Consider the following 16,827-nt stretch of genomic DNA (forward strand, 5'->3'; position numbering starts at 1 on the left):
TTCACTTGAGCTTTGCTTATGAATACATTTATTTAAGATTCATGCCAAGAAAAGGAGAAAAACATGTGCAGTTTACCCAAGATATGTGTATGTCAATTTTTCTAATTGCAAGTGCAATTAACATCATGCCTGTTTCTCCATCCTCTTTTACTGTGTTATGAATTTGAAGAATTCTTCCATTACTTTAAATGAGTCTGAGCTTCCCCTGTCCCTACTCTCAGCATGAGGGATTCTCAGCAACCTGCTGTGACAAGTTTGCAAAACTCTTTGCTGATAAAATTGCTCACATCTGTTCCAACTTGGACTCCACACTGAGAGCAGGCTTTAGGGTGGTGATTGAGGCAGCCACATGCCAAGTGTTGATGGATGAGTTTCACCTTGTTCAACTTGAGGATGTGGACAATGTACGTGGAAGACTGAGGCTAACCGCTTGTTTGTTGGACCCTTGTTCATCCGGGTCAATAAAAGCTGCCAAAGGGACACTGGGCAGCTGGGTGGTGGAGGAGATAAATGCTTCTTTTGGAGAGGGCTGTGTCACATTTCCTTTAAAGGAAGCTGTGGTAAGACCACTTTTTTTTGTGGGGGGGATCATTGGATCCTACCACAAACTATTGGCCAGTCTCCAAAATTCCTTTTCAGTGGAAGGTCCTAGAATGAGTGTTGGTGTCTCAGCTTTTGTGGATGAAGCTGATTATTTGGATCCTTTCCAATCTAGATTCAGGCCAAGTTTGGGGACACCTTGGTGGATGTCCTGTGCTGGAAAGAAATCAGGGGGAGTGCATCTCTGTTGGTTCTGCTGGACCCCTCAATGGAATTCAGTGCCACTGACCATTTTATCCTTCTGTGGTATTGGGCCAGTATGGCACTTGGGGGCACTATTTTACAGTGGTTCCAATCTTATCTAATCTAACTGAGCACACCCAGAAGGGGGTGCTGAGAGACTATTGTTCAGCCCATGGCCACTGTCCTATAGGGTTCCTCAAGGCTCTATTTTGTCCCCTATGCTTTTTAACATCTACGTGAAACCACTGGTAGCACTGGCTAGGGATTGATGAGAATTTTGTTTGGTTCATTTTTTGATAGGAACATACCAAATTTATAGTAAGCCATATATGTAAAGAACTTGATATTTAAAATTTCAAATGTGGGAGAAAGTGAAACTGATAGATTCATCCACACGGGCAGAGGGTGCTGAGTGCTTAGCTCTAAGAAGTCTGGGTTTGAATTAGAGATGTCGGAGGAATCAGTTTTCACGGTTGAGCTCCATGAGTTTTTGCCAGCTTGGTCCTCTGGATGCCACCTAGGGATGTCAGAGAATTCCGCCACAGACTGAAATGGGATCGAATTCCCTTCAGTCTGTGCCACGGAATCCTCTGCGGAATGGCACCACGAGGTCCTGTGGAGCCAGCAGTCATGCGGCTTTTTTTTGGTCATCCGCACAGAGTCGCAAAATTTTGGTAAATAAAAAGGCAAGGTAGTATATTTTGATAATAAATACGTAAGTTTAAAAAAAATGAATTGTGCTCACCGCCTTGTTTGTGGGTGTTCTTTTTCAATTGAAATCCTCCGTCTCCGTTTACTTTCAGCCAAAACACTTCCTCCTCCTCGGGGCTTCCCAAAACAAGGCTGCCCTGGGTGTGCCTGAGCGATGCACTCTTTGTTTCAAGCAACGCTGTTTGAAAGAAAGAAAAAACCTTTTAAAATTACCATGCCGGTCTGGAGCCCTGCATGAGTATTATTCCCCCAGCTAGGCTTTCTATTTCCACATCCAGCCTTGTTGGTGACGTTGTGAGGCTAAAATGGAGAGGAGAACCAACTCTGTGCATGTCTACTCAGAAGTAAGTCTTACTGAGTTCAATGCGACTTACTCCTACACATGTCAGCACCCCACTTGCCCCCAGCTCAGCTTTGTATTTCCACATCCAGCTCATTAGGAAACCTCCTGTTAGTTATCTCACTGTGACTTTGTCTTTGGGCTGGACTCTCACCACTACACCACACTTCTGTTATGAAACTCATGAAGAAAAAGAGACAGTATAATGGAAAATTCTTTCTGAAGCAGTCACACTGCCTTGTACAAATGCAGCATGAAGGGAAAGATCAGCAGCCTTCTCTTTGTATGAATAAAAAGCACACTCTGCACATGCTCAGGGAATGGACAAAATGAGGAATAAACATACCAGGGAATATGAAGAACTATATTCTTCCATTATGTGTGTGTGTGTGTGTGTGGGGGGGAAATCTCCCTCAATCCAGCTGTTCCCTGGGGGGAAAAAAACCCCATTCACCCAAGGGTCTTCTGAGATAACTTACCGGAGGTTTGCTAATGAGCTGGATGTGGAAATACAAAGCTGAGCTGGGGGCAAGCGGGGTGCTGACATGTGTATGGGTAAGTAGCATTGAACTCAATAAGGCTTACTTCTGAGTAGACATGCACAGAGTTGGTTCTCCTCTCTGCTCAGCTTTGTGTTTCCACATCCAGTTCATTATCAGACCTCCTTTCTTCATGAGTTTCATAACAGAAGTGTGGTGTAGTGGTGAGAGTCCAGCCCAAAGGCACCCAGTGAGATAACTAACAGGAGGTTTGCTAATGAGCTGGATGTGGAAATACAAAGCTGAGCTGGGGGCAAGTGGGGTGCTGACATGTGTAGGAGTAAGTCGCATTGAACTCAGTAAGACTTACTTCTGAGTAGACATGCACAGAGTTGGTTCTCCTCTCCATTTTAGCCTCACATGTCACCAACAAGGCTGGATGTGGAAATAGAAAGCCTAGCAGGGGAAATAATACTTGTGCAGGGCTCCAGACCGGCATGGTCATTTTAAAAGGTTCTTTCTTTCTTTCTTTCTTTCTTTCTTTCTTTCTTTCTTTCTTTCTTTCTTTCTTTCAAACAGCGTTGCTTTAAACAAAGAGTGCATTGCTCAGGCACACCCAGGGCAGCCTTGTTTTGGGAAGCCCCGAGGAGGAGGAAGTGTTTTGGCTGAAAGTAATTACTGCATGTCTCAGGGCAGGCGAAAAAATACATAAATATCTACGAAAAATAGCCTTTCTTACAGAAGTCATGCAGAATTACGGCTGTCGGTACGGATTTATCTTCGTAATTCTTGGAGCGGAAAAAAAGGAGAATTCCAGGGGCTTGTAGGGGTGGACGAAAGTCACTTACCTTTTCTCAAAGCTTGTTCGCGGTGGGGGGGAGCAGCGCCCGCCTCGCCCAGCCGAAATTCAGGCCGGGGGGGGGGAGGCTTCCCGCCTCGCCCGGCCGAAATTCAGGCCGGGGAGGAGGCTTGCCGCCTCGCCCAGCCGCGAACGCGAAAGTAAAAAAAAAAAAAAAAAAACGCCCCCTGATAGGCTACGTGACGATTCACGTAGCCTATCACAGCTGACTTTGCAAATCTAGCCGTGATAGGCTACGTGAATTGTCACGTAGCCTATCAGGGGACGTTTTTTTCTTTTTCTTTTATTGCAATGGCGGCGGCGGCAGCTGGTCGAAAGACTGGCTGCCGCTCCCGCCCCGCTCGAACACCCAACGAATCGCCAGCTGGACCCGCCGCCGGGAGGGACATTCAGGGAAGGTAAGTCCCGTCCCGGGGTGTGTGTGTGTGGGGGGGGTGCGGAGGATTTCTCCCCGAAACTTGTTCGGGGGGCCGAACACGTTGGCGCTTGGCCCCCCGAAGTTTCGGGGAGAAATTCTCCGCCATCCCTAGGGGCTTGCGAACAATGGTACGGAGCACTGGCCGCAAACTGCGGAGGTCAAGCGGCACGGAAGGTGCACAATTCGTACATCCCTAACGCCAGCTCATGGATCCCCGAACTTGCCCAACTCAGTGCATGCCAAGTCAGGCAAGCTCCCATTTCCCCACTTGTCTGCAAACTGCCATCCATGTAACAAATGTAGCACAAATTGCAGCCATAATTAGCATGATTTATCCAAATTGCAGATGCAAATGGGCTAATTAGATCATTTAAGACTGCAATTTTGCGTAAATCGCACTTAAGGCCGCCATTTTGTGCAAAATGGCGGCTTGTGAAAAAGTGGGACACTGTGAGCTCTCTCTGGGTGCCTGCAGACCATCTGGTGTCTTGTCCCACATGTCTGCCAGGGTTGGGCAAGTGGCGGGAGTTCGGCAAGCGGCACGCGAGGCAGGCATGGGGGAGTTCACCCACCCCTAGTTTGAAATCCTGTATATTCAGCCATGCAGGTGGTGCTGAGTTAGGGCTACTGCCTCTTCTGACAGGCTCCTCATATATTAATAGATACATGGTTAGCAGGTATAACATGATCCTCCCCATGCTAGGAATAGTTCCTATTGAATTTTGCCAGTGCAGATGGATAAGAATTTTGGTTGGTTCTTCTTCTTCTTCTTTGCCCAAACTCACAAATTTCTTAATAAACGGGATGGAAAGAATTTGAGAATTAAAAAAATTGATGTCGGAGGAAGTGGAACAAGCCTAGGGCTGACTATCCAAGCTCCAAAAGAGATTATTGTTAGATCTGCCGCCTTTGATTAGAGAAGCTGGGAATTGTATGTGTAGTCTGTCATGAGCAAAACATTTGATCCAGTGAGGTATGTCTCTCTCTGTGCAGCCCATTTGTTCTAGTTCTTAAAAATGCAGTAAGTGAAAAAATGCTAATAGAGGTTTTCTAGGGTAGTTATTTTAATTGTTAAAATTTATAATCTGCTTTTCAAAGTTAGCTTTTAGGCAGCATATAATAAAACTTAAGCAAATAAAATACATACAAAGAACAGGATAAAACAAATATTGAAATGTTATTAAAAACAGCACCAATTCAGCACCAGTAATAATTTGTCTAACAGAGTTTGCACACTTTAGATGAAAACATATTTGTAATTTGAATGAACATTCTGGATGGAGGTTTGAAATTCTCATTACAAAGCAATTTAGTCAAAACAGTGCTTCTAAGTCTCATATATGAAAATGTCATAAGAAACAAGCAAATGCCAGGAGAGTTTTACAACTCTCTTAAACCTATTCGGAAAAGGGTGTAGCTGGACTTCTTGACAGTTGTGTAGTCGAGGTGGGGACTGTAAATGCACCACCACCAACAAAAATGCTTGTGACCCATTTCAAAGGCATTCAGATCTATGTTTGGGGTGACTCTGGCAGTGGCTTGCCAAGACAAATACTCTCCCCTCTTGAAAAGGTCAGTTCCCTGCTTTTCAAGAAATGAGGTTTGCCTTTGCAAAGCGGATGGGGGCGGGGAATGGCAGTGGGAAGGAGTCCATTTCAGAATGCTCAGATCAACTACAGTTCCCATGATTCTGGCAGAATAATATGGTTCAGAGCATGCGCTAAACCGTAATTCCAACCTCAGCAATTGGACAGGCAGGATAAAAGTTTGTTTGGCTAGTGAGATGGATTTCTTCCTGCCACAAAGCAAAAGTTAGGGATTTGCATTTTCTCTCATCCTTTTATGTTCCTTGCAAAGTGGTGGGAAATTATCAGGTTTTGAGGCGATTAGAGGGATGCTGTTCCATCCCAGTCTTGGCCCTGGTAGTCCCTCTTGAATGAAGGGAACTTAAATCAGTGTCTCATTTGAAGACTTATAAGGAAAGGTGAAGAGGGTTCTTAGGAGAGAGGACATTCCCTCAAATAATCCTGCATAATCAGCAAAGATCAAGCTTGCCAATGTTCTCCGCATTCCATCTTGATGCTCATTCCAACTTGACTCCTTATCGCATTGCAAGCTTTGTTTTTTATCTTTTCGCATGACCATCTGTGCATATTTTCATGTGTATTTTTTCAAATGTACGCATCAGTTGTGTGCATCTTTGAAATATACACATTCCTCCTCCATTAAAGCGTATTTGTGTGCATTTTTCAGATGTACATTTTTTCATGCGCTTTTTCATATGTATGCATGCTGTCGAACAGATTTTTTTGGTCTGCAAATCACATTGCAAGCTCGGAAATGTATGGATTTCAACTGCAAATTCTGCCCTAGTGCTTGTTTGATCCAGAAGGTGTGAACTGAGTAAATCCTGATAAAAAAATGAACTGAAATGAATTTCCCATCATCCCTATGCATAGGCAGTGGTGGCTGGTGACTCTAGTTCCGGAGGAGCAGTGAGTCCTTTCAGGGTTTTAAGCCAAAATGGCTTAAAATGGCCAAAATGGCCATTAAAATGGCCACCAGCCAAAATGGGTTCAGCACCTTGGATAGCACCTTCGGAGTTTTGGCTTATGGAAAAACCCTGAATGGAATCACTGCCTGCCTGGAAGGAGTCACCAGGTGTCACTGTGCATAGACCATTTTGGTATTTCTAGCTCAAAAGTAGTAGCTTAAATTGTGCCTTTAAGCTGTTAACCAATGTAGATGCAGAAGTACAGGTATAATGTATTTGCCATGTGGAGGGAGGAATCCTATGGCCAGATGGCCAAATATATTTGCCATGTGGAGGGAGGAATCCTATGGCCACGATATGTGGGTTTCCAGGAACCGACCTGAGAGCCCACACTCTGAGATCAGTTCCCAGAGAACCAACCTTTCCCCTAGGGATGGGGGAGGCTTCCCTCCTCGCCCGGCTGAAATTCAGGCCGGAGGGGAGGCTTCCCGCCTCGCCCGGCCGAAATTCAGGCCGGGGAGAAGCACCCCGTCTCCCCAGCCGCGAACTTCAAAAGAAAAAAAAAACACGCCCCTGTGATAGGCTACGTAACGATTAACGTAGCCTATCACGGCTAGATCTGCAAAGTCAGCCGTGATAGGCTACGTTAATCATCACGTAGCCTATCACGGCTGACTTTGGAAAAAAAAAAAAAAGCGCGTACGCAAATGGCGGCCCCCATAGGGAGCTGCCATTCGCGTTCCTTATTTGGTCCCTGTAGTCTACGTAAAGATTTATGTAGACTACGGCGAAAATAAGGGCAACGCTATTTGCGTTGTCCTTATTTTCGCCGTAGTCTACGTAAATCTTTACGTAGACTACAGGGACAAAATAAGGAACGCGAATGGCAGCTCCCTATGGGGGCCGCCATTAGCCGTACGCGGTTTTTTTTTTTTAAGTCACCCGTGATAGGCTACATGACAATTAACGTAGCCTATCACGGCTGACTTTGCAAATCTAGCCGTGATAGGCTACGTTAATTGTTACGTAGCCTATCACAGGGGTGTTTTTTTTTTTTACTTTTCTTGTAATGGCGGCGGCGGCAGCCGGTCGAAAGACTGGCTGCCGCCCCCACCCCTGCCCCTGATGAAGACCTGCTGAACTGCCGCCGGGACCCACCGCCAGGAGGGACATTCGTGAAAGGTAAGTCCCATCCCGGGGGGGGGCAGGGGCGGGGGGGCGGAGAATTTCTCCCCGAACAACCTTCGGAGGACCGAATGCGTTGGCACTCGGCCCCCCGAAGTTTCGGGGAGAAATTCTCCCCCATACCTAGTTGCCTCCGAGTTTGAAGGCGGCCGTCTATCCCCTTGCAATAGTTTTATTGCAAGATGAATTTGGAATGGATGCCACATTTGAACCTTACACTTAACTAATGGTTAGTGTTTTGAATAAATAAAGCAATAAAATAATAAACTGTGATTTGTATTAAGGGTGATAAGTACCTTAAGAGAATTCTGACAAGGTGCTGGGTTTTTGCTTTATTGATTATTTGTTCATTTGACTACTTTGCTGATTTTGGCACTGCTTGGTGGGAAATGCTTTTTATGTGCTCTCTGCAGGAAGTTGGGGGTATGTAAATAAGATGCCTCTTCTCCTTTCGATATATGTATAATAGATTAGGTTGGGTTTTGCAGTGCAAACAGGTCTGTTGTACTGAGAATATGAATAATGTTAGTTTCCATAATTGCTAACATCTGGCTTCTCATAAATCTGTTAAATTGCATGGAAGTAGAATTGGAGTCTGAGTCGCAAGTAAAGCAATTACATGGAGGTTTGTAGGCTATATGGCCCTATACTCAATTGTGAAATCCTTTTAGTTTTGAACTGTGAAATCTACTCCTCTAATCTATATTTTAACCCAGCTGCAAATGTTATACATGGTATAGACTGAAGCCTTAACTTAGTTGAGAGAAAACATTGTTTACATTTTATGAGTGCAAAAAACACCAGAGAACAGTTTTGGTTTTTAAGTAATGGTTTTAGCCTAAAGTGCAAGTGGAAAGATACGTGATAGCCAGTGATAATGAGAGATTTAAAGGTAACTAATGTGTGTTTTCCCTTTAAAACCATTAATTCTCTATCAATTTATTCATGCCTTAACTTTATTACTATTATATAGTTTTTCTTTTCAAAGTTCACTTGCACCTGAAGCACAGTATGACATGGGATTTTATTTCAAGGCACTGGACTGCCTTTTCATTACCTGTAGTGTTTTCTTTAAGTTGTATGCTTTATTAAATGGAAAATTGAGAGAAGGATTGTGCACACTAACCCTTTAATGGAGTTAAAGAATGTGCACATTGACATACCTTTAAAAGATTTCCAGAAAGGTCTTCCCAGTGGCTAATGAGAACATTGTTAACTAAGGCTCAACCTACACATTAAGCAGAGTTTTGTGGTTTATGCATGTGCTTTGAACCCAAAGCACCCTGAGGCAAACTGCATGTGAATAGAAGAAAGGCAGCAAAAAAGGAGCTGCTCCCCCCAACCCCATTTTTTAACTCCTAATGGACCTCCCCAAGTGGCTTTTTTACCCACAGGGGAAAAAATAGGAAAGTATTACTAATTCATGGCTTAAGAAGCATTTGCAACAGAAGAGAAAGGTTAGCCCTATAACTGACACCAGGTGTGGAAAATGGATGCGTTCTGTGGCATTCTAGTGATAGATGTAGTGGCTGATTGCCACTTCTGTGACCCATAATGTTATATTGCATATGCACATTAATGTAGTCTGTGTGTGTGTGTGTGTGGGGGGGAATTTGTTGACTGCCAGATGTTTAGGCCTGCAAACCCCATCATCCCAAACCACAGGCTGTACTGCCTAGGGCTGATGGGAGTTGTAGGCCAAAACCATGGAGGGCAAGCTGTCCACCCCTGCTATACACATTCATGTCTTAAATCTCATTGACATGCAAATCTTTGTGCTTCATTGTGATATGGTAAGAACATTTTTCAGTGAATATATAAAATAGGAAGTCTAATTATGTCATTTGCATGGCAGCCAGCTAGAAATAAGTATATGCAAAGGGTTCTTACGTTTTGCTGAGGAAACACACCTCTTTTTCATATGGTATTTAATTAGGGTTGCCACCTCTCTGAGTAAGTGGACCAGTAATTTTCATGTGCTTAATTTAAATTTATACATGCAAATGTTAAGATGCTCATTGATTATCACTGAGACTAACACTGAGGTAAAAACACACACACACACAACAAGATAGAGACTGTTGAGCCTCTGAATTCCCCAACCCTAGGGAATCTTTTCTTTTATCTTCTCTAGTTGACCAAGGGGGTGGGGTTCAACTGCAATTCCGTCTTCTAGGCAGCTTCCAGTAAAATATCTTCATGTGTCTTAATAAATTTTCCTTACTATTGTTGGAACAAGTTGTGCTTTCCCAGCTAGAAAACAGGGGAATGGGGTAAATGAAGGAGTATTAAAAGAGATTTGTGTCCTTTTGCATGATGGTCTGGCTGATCTCTTCAGTAGAGAACTGAGAATATCTGTTCTGCTTCATGACTTATCATTACCTACAGAGATAGTATCATCTCTGTTCATTTCCTCAAATGGCTTGGAAAGCACGCCAACCATGGAAGTTGTAAATAGGGCTGCAGTTATAGAATTACAATAGTGAGTGGCTCTTGTCTCAAGAGCAAGTACTACTCCACTAATGCTCTGTAATTGGATCCACACTAATTTGTTTGTGCCACTTGAATAAGAGCACAAAGTAGGCATTAGAAATATTTTTTCCTATAAAATTTCGTAGGGTTAAAATGTATGCTCCTTCTTCCCTTAAAATGTGTGCTCCATCTCTGCTTCATATTTACTGCTGCTCATCTAAACTTGGACAGATTCCGACTTTAGGGGATTGTCTTCTTTCTGCAAATAATAGACAGGCAGACACAGAAATTACACGCACTATTTCATTTCACCTTCAGTAAAGGGTGGCTCATATGTTATCTTCGCTGTCTTTCTTGTGAAGTTAACTGCTCAGATAGTCTGTCTGTATGAGCAGTGTAACATTGGAGAAAGGAACTCGGGAAAAATCACAGATCAGTGTCTATGAACAGGCATTTCCAGTTTCAGAACATCCTCCAGTCACAGAAATTTCCCTCCTCCAGTGTTACACCACTTAACACAAGTAAACCATTTACACAAGCCATTAAATGCAGAACAGAGCAAATAGATCTATGTGCTTTAATTGTTCATGTGAGTGTATTAAATATCTGAGCAGTGCAACTTTGGAAGAGGGAAGTCCCTGAAGACAAAATAGCTTTATGTGATAGAATAACGTAATCCTATAGTTAGTTTTTTTTTTAACCCCTTCATGGATCACTGCCTTGTTGTGGCGAAGGGGCTTGCGTAACTCAGTGAAGCCATAAGCTATGCCGTGCAGGGCCACCCAAGACGGACAGGTCATGGCAGAGAGTTCTGACAAAATGTGGTCCACTGGACAAGGAAATGGCAACCCACTCCAGTATTCTTGCCAAGAAAACCCCATGGAACGTATCACAAGGCTAAAAGATATGACGCCGGAAGATGAGCCCCTCAGGTCGGAAGGTGTCCAATATGCTACTGGGGAAGAGCAGAGGGTATTTCCAAGTAGCGCCAGAAAGAGTGAAGCGGCTGGGCCAAACCTGAAAGGACACTGAGCTGTGGATGTGTCTGGTGGTGAAAAGAAAATCCGATGCTGTAAAGAACAATATTGTTTAGGAACCTGGAATGTCAGATCAATGAATCAAGGTAAGCTGGAGGTGGTCAAACATGAGATGGCAAGATTGAACATCGACATCTTGGGAATCAGCGAACTAAAATGGACAGGCATGGGCGAATTTAATTCAGGTGACCATCGTATCTACTATTGTGGGCAAGAATCCCTTAGAAGAAATGGAGTAGCACTCATAGTCAACAAAAGGGTGGGAAAAGCAGTACTGGGGTACAATCTTAAAAATGATAGAATGATCTCAGTATGAATCCAAGGCAAACCATTCAACAGTAATTCAAGTCTATGCCCCAACCACTGAGGCCGAAGAAGCTGAGGTTGATCGGTTCTGTGAAGACCTACAACACCTTCTAGAACTAACACCAAAAAAAGATGTCCTCTTCATCATAGGGGATTGGAATGCTAAAGTAGGAAGTCAAGAAATCACCGGGATAACAGGCAGGCATGGCCTTGGTGTACAAAATGAAGCAGGACAAAAGCTAATCGAGTTTTGCCAAGAGAACATGCTGATCATAGCAAACACTCTTTTCCAACAGCACAAGAGGCGACTCTACACATGGACGTCACCAGATGGTCAATATCGAAATCAGATTGATTATGTCCTTTGCAGCCAAAGATGGAGAAGCTCCATACAGTCAGTAAAAACAAGACCTGGAGCTGACTGTGGCTCAGATCATGAGCTGCTTCTTGCAAAATTTCGGCTGAAATTGAAGAACGTCGGGAAAACCACTAAACCGTTCAGGTATGACCTAAATCATATCCCTGATGAATATACAGTGGAGGTGAGGAAGAGATTTCAGGGATTAGACCTGATAGACAGAGTGCCTGAGGAACTATGGACGGAGGTCCGTAACATTGTTCAGGAGGCAGCAACGAAATCCATCCCAAAGAAAAAGAAATGCAAGAAAGCCAAGTGGCTGTCTGATGAGGCTTTACAAGTAGCTCACGAAAGAAGGGAAGGGAAAAGCAAGGGAGAAAGGGGAAGATATACCCAACTGAATGCAGAGTTCCAGAGAATAGCAAGGAGAGACAAGAAGGCCTTCTTAAATGAACAATGCAAAGAAATCGAGGAAAACAACAGAATGGGAAAGACTAGAGATCTCTTCAAGAAAATTGGAGATCTCAAGGGAATGTTTTGTGCAAAGACGGGCATGATAAAGGACAAAGAAGGCAGGGACCTAACAGAAGCAGATGAGATTAAGAAGAGGTGGCACGAATACACAGAAGAACTATACAGGAAAGATCTGAATGTCCCTGATAGCCATGATAGTGCGGTCACTGAACTTGAGCCGGACATCCTACAGAGTGAAGTCAAGTGGGCCTTAGGAAGCATTAGTAACAACAAAGCTAGCGGAGATGACAGTATTCCAGCTGAGCTATTTAAAATCCTAAAAGATGATGCTGTTAAAGTGCTGCATTCAATATGCCAACAAATCTGGAACACTCAACAGTGGCCACAAGACTGGAAAAGGTCAGTTTACATTCCAATTCCAAAGAAGGGCAATGCCAAAGAGTGTTCAAACTACCGCACCATTGCACTCATTTCACATGCCAGCAAGGTGATGCTCAAAATCCTACAAGCTAGGCTTCAGCAGTATGCGAACCGAGAACTACCGGAAGTACAAGCGGGGTTTAGAAGAGGCAGAGGAACTAGAGATCAAATCGCCAACATTCGCTGCATCATGGAGAAAGCAAGAGAATTCCAGAAAAACGTCTATTTCTGCTTCATTGACTACGCTAAAGCCTTTGATTGTGTGGATCACAACAAACTGTGGCAAATTCTTAAAGTGATGGGAGTACCAGACCACCTTACCTGTCTCCTGAGAAACCTGTACGAGGGTCAAGAAGCAACAGTAAGAACCAGACATGGAACAACCGATTGGTTCAAAATTGGGAAAGGAGTACGACAAGGCTGCATATTGTCACCCTGCTTATTTAACTTATATGCAGAGTACATCATGAGAAATGCCGGGTTGGATGAATCAGAGGTCGGAATTAAGATTGCTGGGAGAATTATCAACAACCTCCGATATGCAGACGATACCACCCTAATGGCAGAAAGCGAAGAGGATCTCAAGAGCCTCTTGTTGAGGGTGAAAGAGGAGAGTGCAAAAGCTGGTTTGAAACTCAACATTAAAAAAATGAAGATCATGGCATCTGGCCCCATCACTTCCTGGCATATAGAAGGGGAAGAAATGGAAGCAGTGACAGATTTTAGTTTCTTGGGCTCCAAGATCACGGCAGACGGTGACTGTAGCCATGAAATTCAAAGACGCTTGCTCCTTGGGAGGAAAGCTATGGCCAACCTAGACAGCATAGTAAGAAGCAGAGACATCACCTTGCCGACAAAGGTCCGTCTAATCAAAGCTATGGTTTTCCCAGTAGTAATGTATGGCTGTGAGAGCTGGACTATAAGGAAGGCTGAGCGCCGAAGAATTGATGCTTTCGAACTGTGGTGCTGGAGAAGACTCTTACGAGTCCCCTGGACTGCACGGAGGTCAAATCAGTCCATCCTAAAGGAAATCAACCCTGAGTGCTCATTGGAAGGACAGATACTGAAGCTGAAGCTCCAATATTTTGGCCACCTAATGCGAAGAGAAAACTCCCTGGAAAAGACCCTGATGATGGGAAAGACTGAAGGCAAAAGGAGAAGGGGACGGCAGAGGATGAGATGGCTAGATAGCATCACTGATGCAATGAATATGAACTTGTGCACGCTCCGGGAGAGAGCGCAGGACAGGAAGGCCTGGCGTGCTATGGTCCATGGGGTCACGAAGAGTCGGACACGACTGAACGACTGAACAACAACATAGTTTTTTAAACCAACTCTCTTGATGCCAAATTCCCTGTGATCTTTCTCATCCTTGGGTTTTTGTTCTTTTGTTGTTGTTTTAACTGCACTTTGAAAATATCATGTTTTCTTTTCCACTACCCCCTGAACTGATTTCTTTTTCCTGCACAAAGTATGTCTGATTTCTTTTGTTGTTGTTGTTTTGTTCCCTATCATGAGAAAACTCTTCAGCTGCCATTAGCGTGGATGTCACTTTGCTCATACAAAAGCTTACAATTTGCTTTGCCGCTTCCTGTTTCTGTTCCAGACTGGGAATAGCATGGGGCTTAAGTAAGAATAATTTACCCCGACTCACTATTTAAGAACCAAAAAAGGGATTAAAAAAAAATAATAATCCTTTACAGAGAGCAATCTTCTGTTTGAAGGGCTGTTCAGTGCAAGTCCAGTTTAAATATAAAAAAACAAAAAGAAGAGAAAGTAGAGGCTTTTAGATTGCCCATAAGCAGTTAGCACATGAACAGCAGATTGAGCAGAAGGCACAGGTTTTCCTCTCTGTAGTCAGCGTTCCCCACTATGGTGACATATACTGTATTTTTATTTAAATTATAGTAATTATTTCTAAATTTGAATACTCTACCTCTGTCATATGCAAATTTTATGCTGATCTGTATCCTCTACCATCTTCTTGTTTGGTGATGCATTTCCTCTTTTTTGGATGTGTAAGTGGCTACCCTTGTCCCTGGTAGGTGCATCAGCTCTTAACCATTAAGCATCCAGAAAGTGCTCTAATAATGTGTTGTTAAAATTTGTTTAAAGCATTTCTCATGTTTTCTCCTTGGTTATGATTTGACTTGAGAAATAGCTTGAAAAAGAACCATTTTCCGTCCAGCAAACCATCTGGCTGTAGAAAGAGTGTAGGCTTTACTTTTACCATTCCAGTCTCCAGTAGCTATTTAATTCTCCCAGGGGACAACTGATCAGAGTTGCTGACACCCAATAAACTTTCTGTATTGTGCAGATATTGATGAATGTGCCTTAAGGACTCACACCTGTTGGAATGACTCGGCCTGTGTGAACCTGGCAGGAGGGTTTGATTGCCTCTGTCCCTCTGGACCATCCTGTTCTGGTGATTGCCCACATGAAGGAGGCTTGAAACGGAATGGCCAGGTATGGACACTGAAGAAAGACAGATGCTCTGTTTGCTCCTGTAAGGTATGTTCGTATGTTATTTGCTTTGGGTAGCTGCCCTCTCTGATATTTACTCTGTAAATAACCTGATCTGTCCTTTTGCTTAGGTAATCCTTTTGTAAAAAGTATATGTGAAGAGAGCGAAATCCACTTCACATTTAAGGTTTAATCCTTTAAAAAGAAACAAACAAAGAACAAATATAGTTTCTTACTGGAGAGTTGAAATTTAGATTAAAATGCATCAGGCCTGATCTTCTTTACTTTGTCACTTAGCACAGGATTGGGCAGACCCTAGGCTTGTGGAGGATCTACTTTGTTTTCCACTAGAACCATGAGATCTACTAACCTGAGATCCAGGTGCAAAATAGTAGCTTGGGAAGGTAGACATAGACTTGTGGAACAAGGTGCCTCTGAGCACATGCTCAGCATAGGAATTTATTTTCAGTACCAGAACTGGAACTTGCAGACAAATCTATTCCTGTGTACCACCCCACAGGCATTCTTGATTTCAACAGCCTAATGTAGGAGAGAAAAATAGAATGGAGAATAAGGAAGTGAGTAGTGACTGCAACTGTCTGGTGCCCAGAACTTCTCTAGCACTAGGCTATTTAAAATAATATAAAAGAGTGTTTTTGTTTTTTAAGAGGAAGCATCAGCTGCGTGAAAGCACAATAGGGAATCAATGCAGGTCAGACAAAGGTATCAAGATGTTGCAGAGAAAATTTGATGAGAAAATAGAAAAAAACTCATCTAACCAATGTTATTTTCAATGGGAGGAGGGCAACTTTGTGGGGGCATGGGCCACAATCCCTCAGGGGAGAGTGGTTGGGAGGGTCACATATTGGTGGTGGGTGGTGTCAAAGGCAAAGGTGGACCACACACCCTTTTTTCTCTCCTTTCTCTCCACTTCATTAATCCTCCATCCACCCCCCCGTCTCACACACACACACACACACACTCTTCATCGATCATCTCAGAGAGGGAGCCTCAAATACTCTTCTCTCTGTCTCCCTCTCTCTTTCCACCCCATCTCCTCTCTTTCTCCCATTCTCTCTCTTTTTTTCACACCCATCCACATACTTCCTTTTCATCCACATCCCCACCCCCCATTCACACACTTTCCCCATTCACATTTCTGTGCTGAGTAGAGAAGCAGCAAACTGCTGGGGTCAGTCACAAAGCCATCCTTTCTCCCCAGCAGCTCATTTTCCTTCCAAGTTGGGTTGGGGAAAAAGGGCTTCTCTTTCTCCCAGCCTATCAGCGAAGGAAAGTAAAATGGGAATAGAGCTGGGAGTGCTTGATCAAAGTGAGGTTCAGGAAATGCCTAGGGGGTGTCGAGGGATGCATTGTGTGAAGGCTGTGGGTTGCCCATCTGTATTTCACAACAAATGTGCACACCTTGTTTTGATGTTTTTTCTTCTCTCCCATTTTTTTAAAGGTACACATTTTATTTGTTTTAAAGTTTTACTTAGCTGAAATGTAGCTAAGTTGTGAGTAATTGCATAGGGGCAGGAACCTTAATCTTTGCTGGAAACAGAGACTACATTAGACTGTCTGGCAGTCTGTTTACTATCAGTTTAACCACTGGAACAGATTAATGTTGTATTTATGGCTGAAATCTATGGATTGTTTTGCATTCATAATCATTAAGCAAAATTTGTGATTTTTAAAACACTGATACTTATCTACTGCAGTATCTTTTATGTGTTTAGCCATTTGTCATCTCACACAGCATAAGCAATTAGTAATAAAAAATAAACAGTGACGTGAATAAAGCATAATGTTTTACAACGTAAATTAATATTTTTATCTAAAAAGAATAATGTATTTCAATTTAGAGTATTCAAAAACTTCACATACACTATCTCACTGATCCTTACAACACTGGGCCTGTTTGCATGTCACAACAGCCCACTGCGGCTTAATATACCTGCAGTGGCTGCTGCATTGTGCCAGGTGCCCATAGGCCCCATTTTTGCATGTCATGCAAACCCAGACAGCAGG

At 43.3% G+C, this 16,827-nt stretch overlaps 1 protein-coding gene across 1 annotated transcript in view; it reads left to right on the plus strand.

Annotated features, from left to right (window-relative positions):
- The window catches only part of NELL1 (neural EGFL like 1), a 673,415-nt gene that overhangs the window by 631,796 nt on the left and 24,792 nt on the right, over positions 1-16,827 (plus strand). Inside the window, exon 17 of the mRNA XM_084852331.1 lies at positions 14,654-14,847. Within this exon, the coding sequence (XP_084708457.1) occupies positions 14,654-14,847 (194 nt within the window). The remainder of the gene's footprint in view (positions 1-14,653; positions 14,848-16,827) is intronic.

The sequence above is a fragment of the Heloderma suspectum genome, chromosome 1, assembly GCF_057233095.1.
Source record: "Heloderma suspectum isolate Gila_16-S chromosome 1, 16-S_ref, whole genome shotgun sequence".
NCBI lineage: Eukaryota > Metazoa > Chordata > Lepidosauria > Squamata > Helodermatidae > Heloderma > Heloderma suspectum.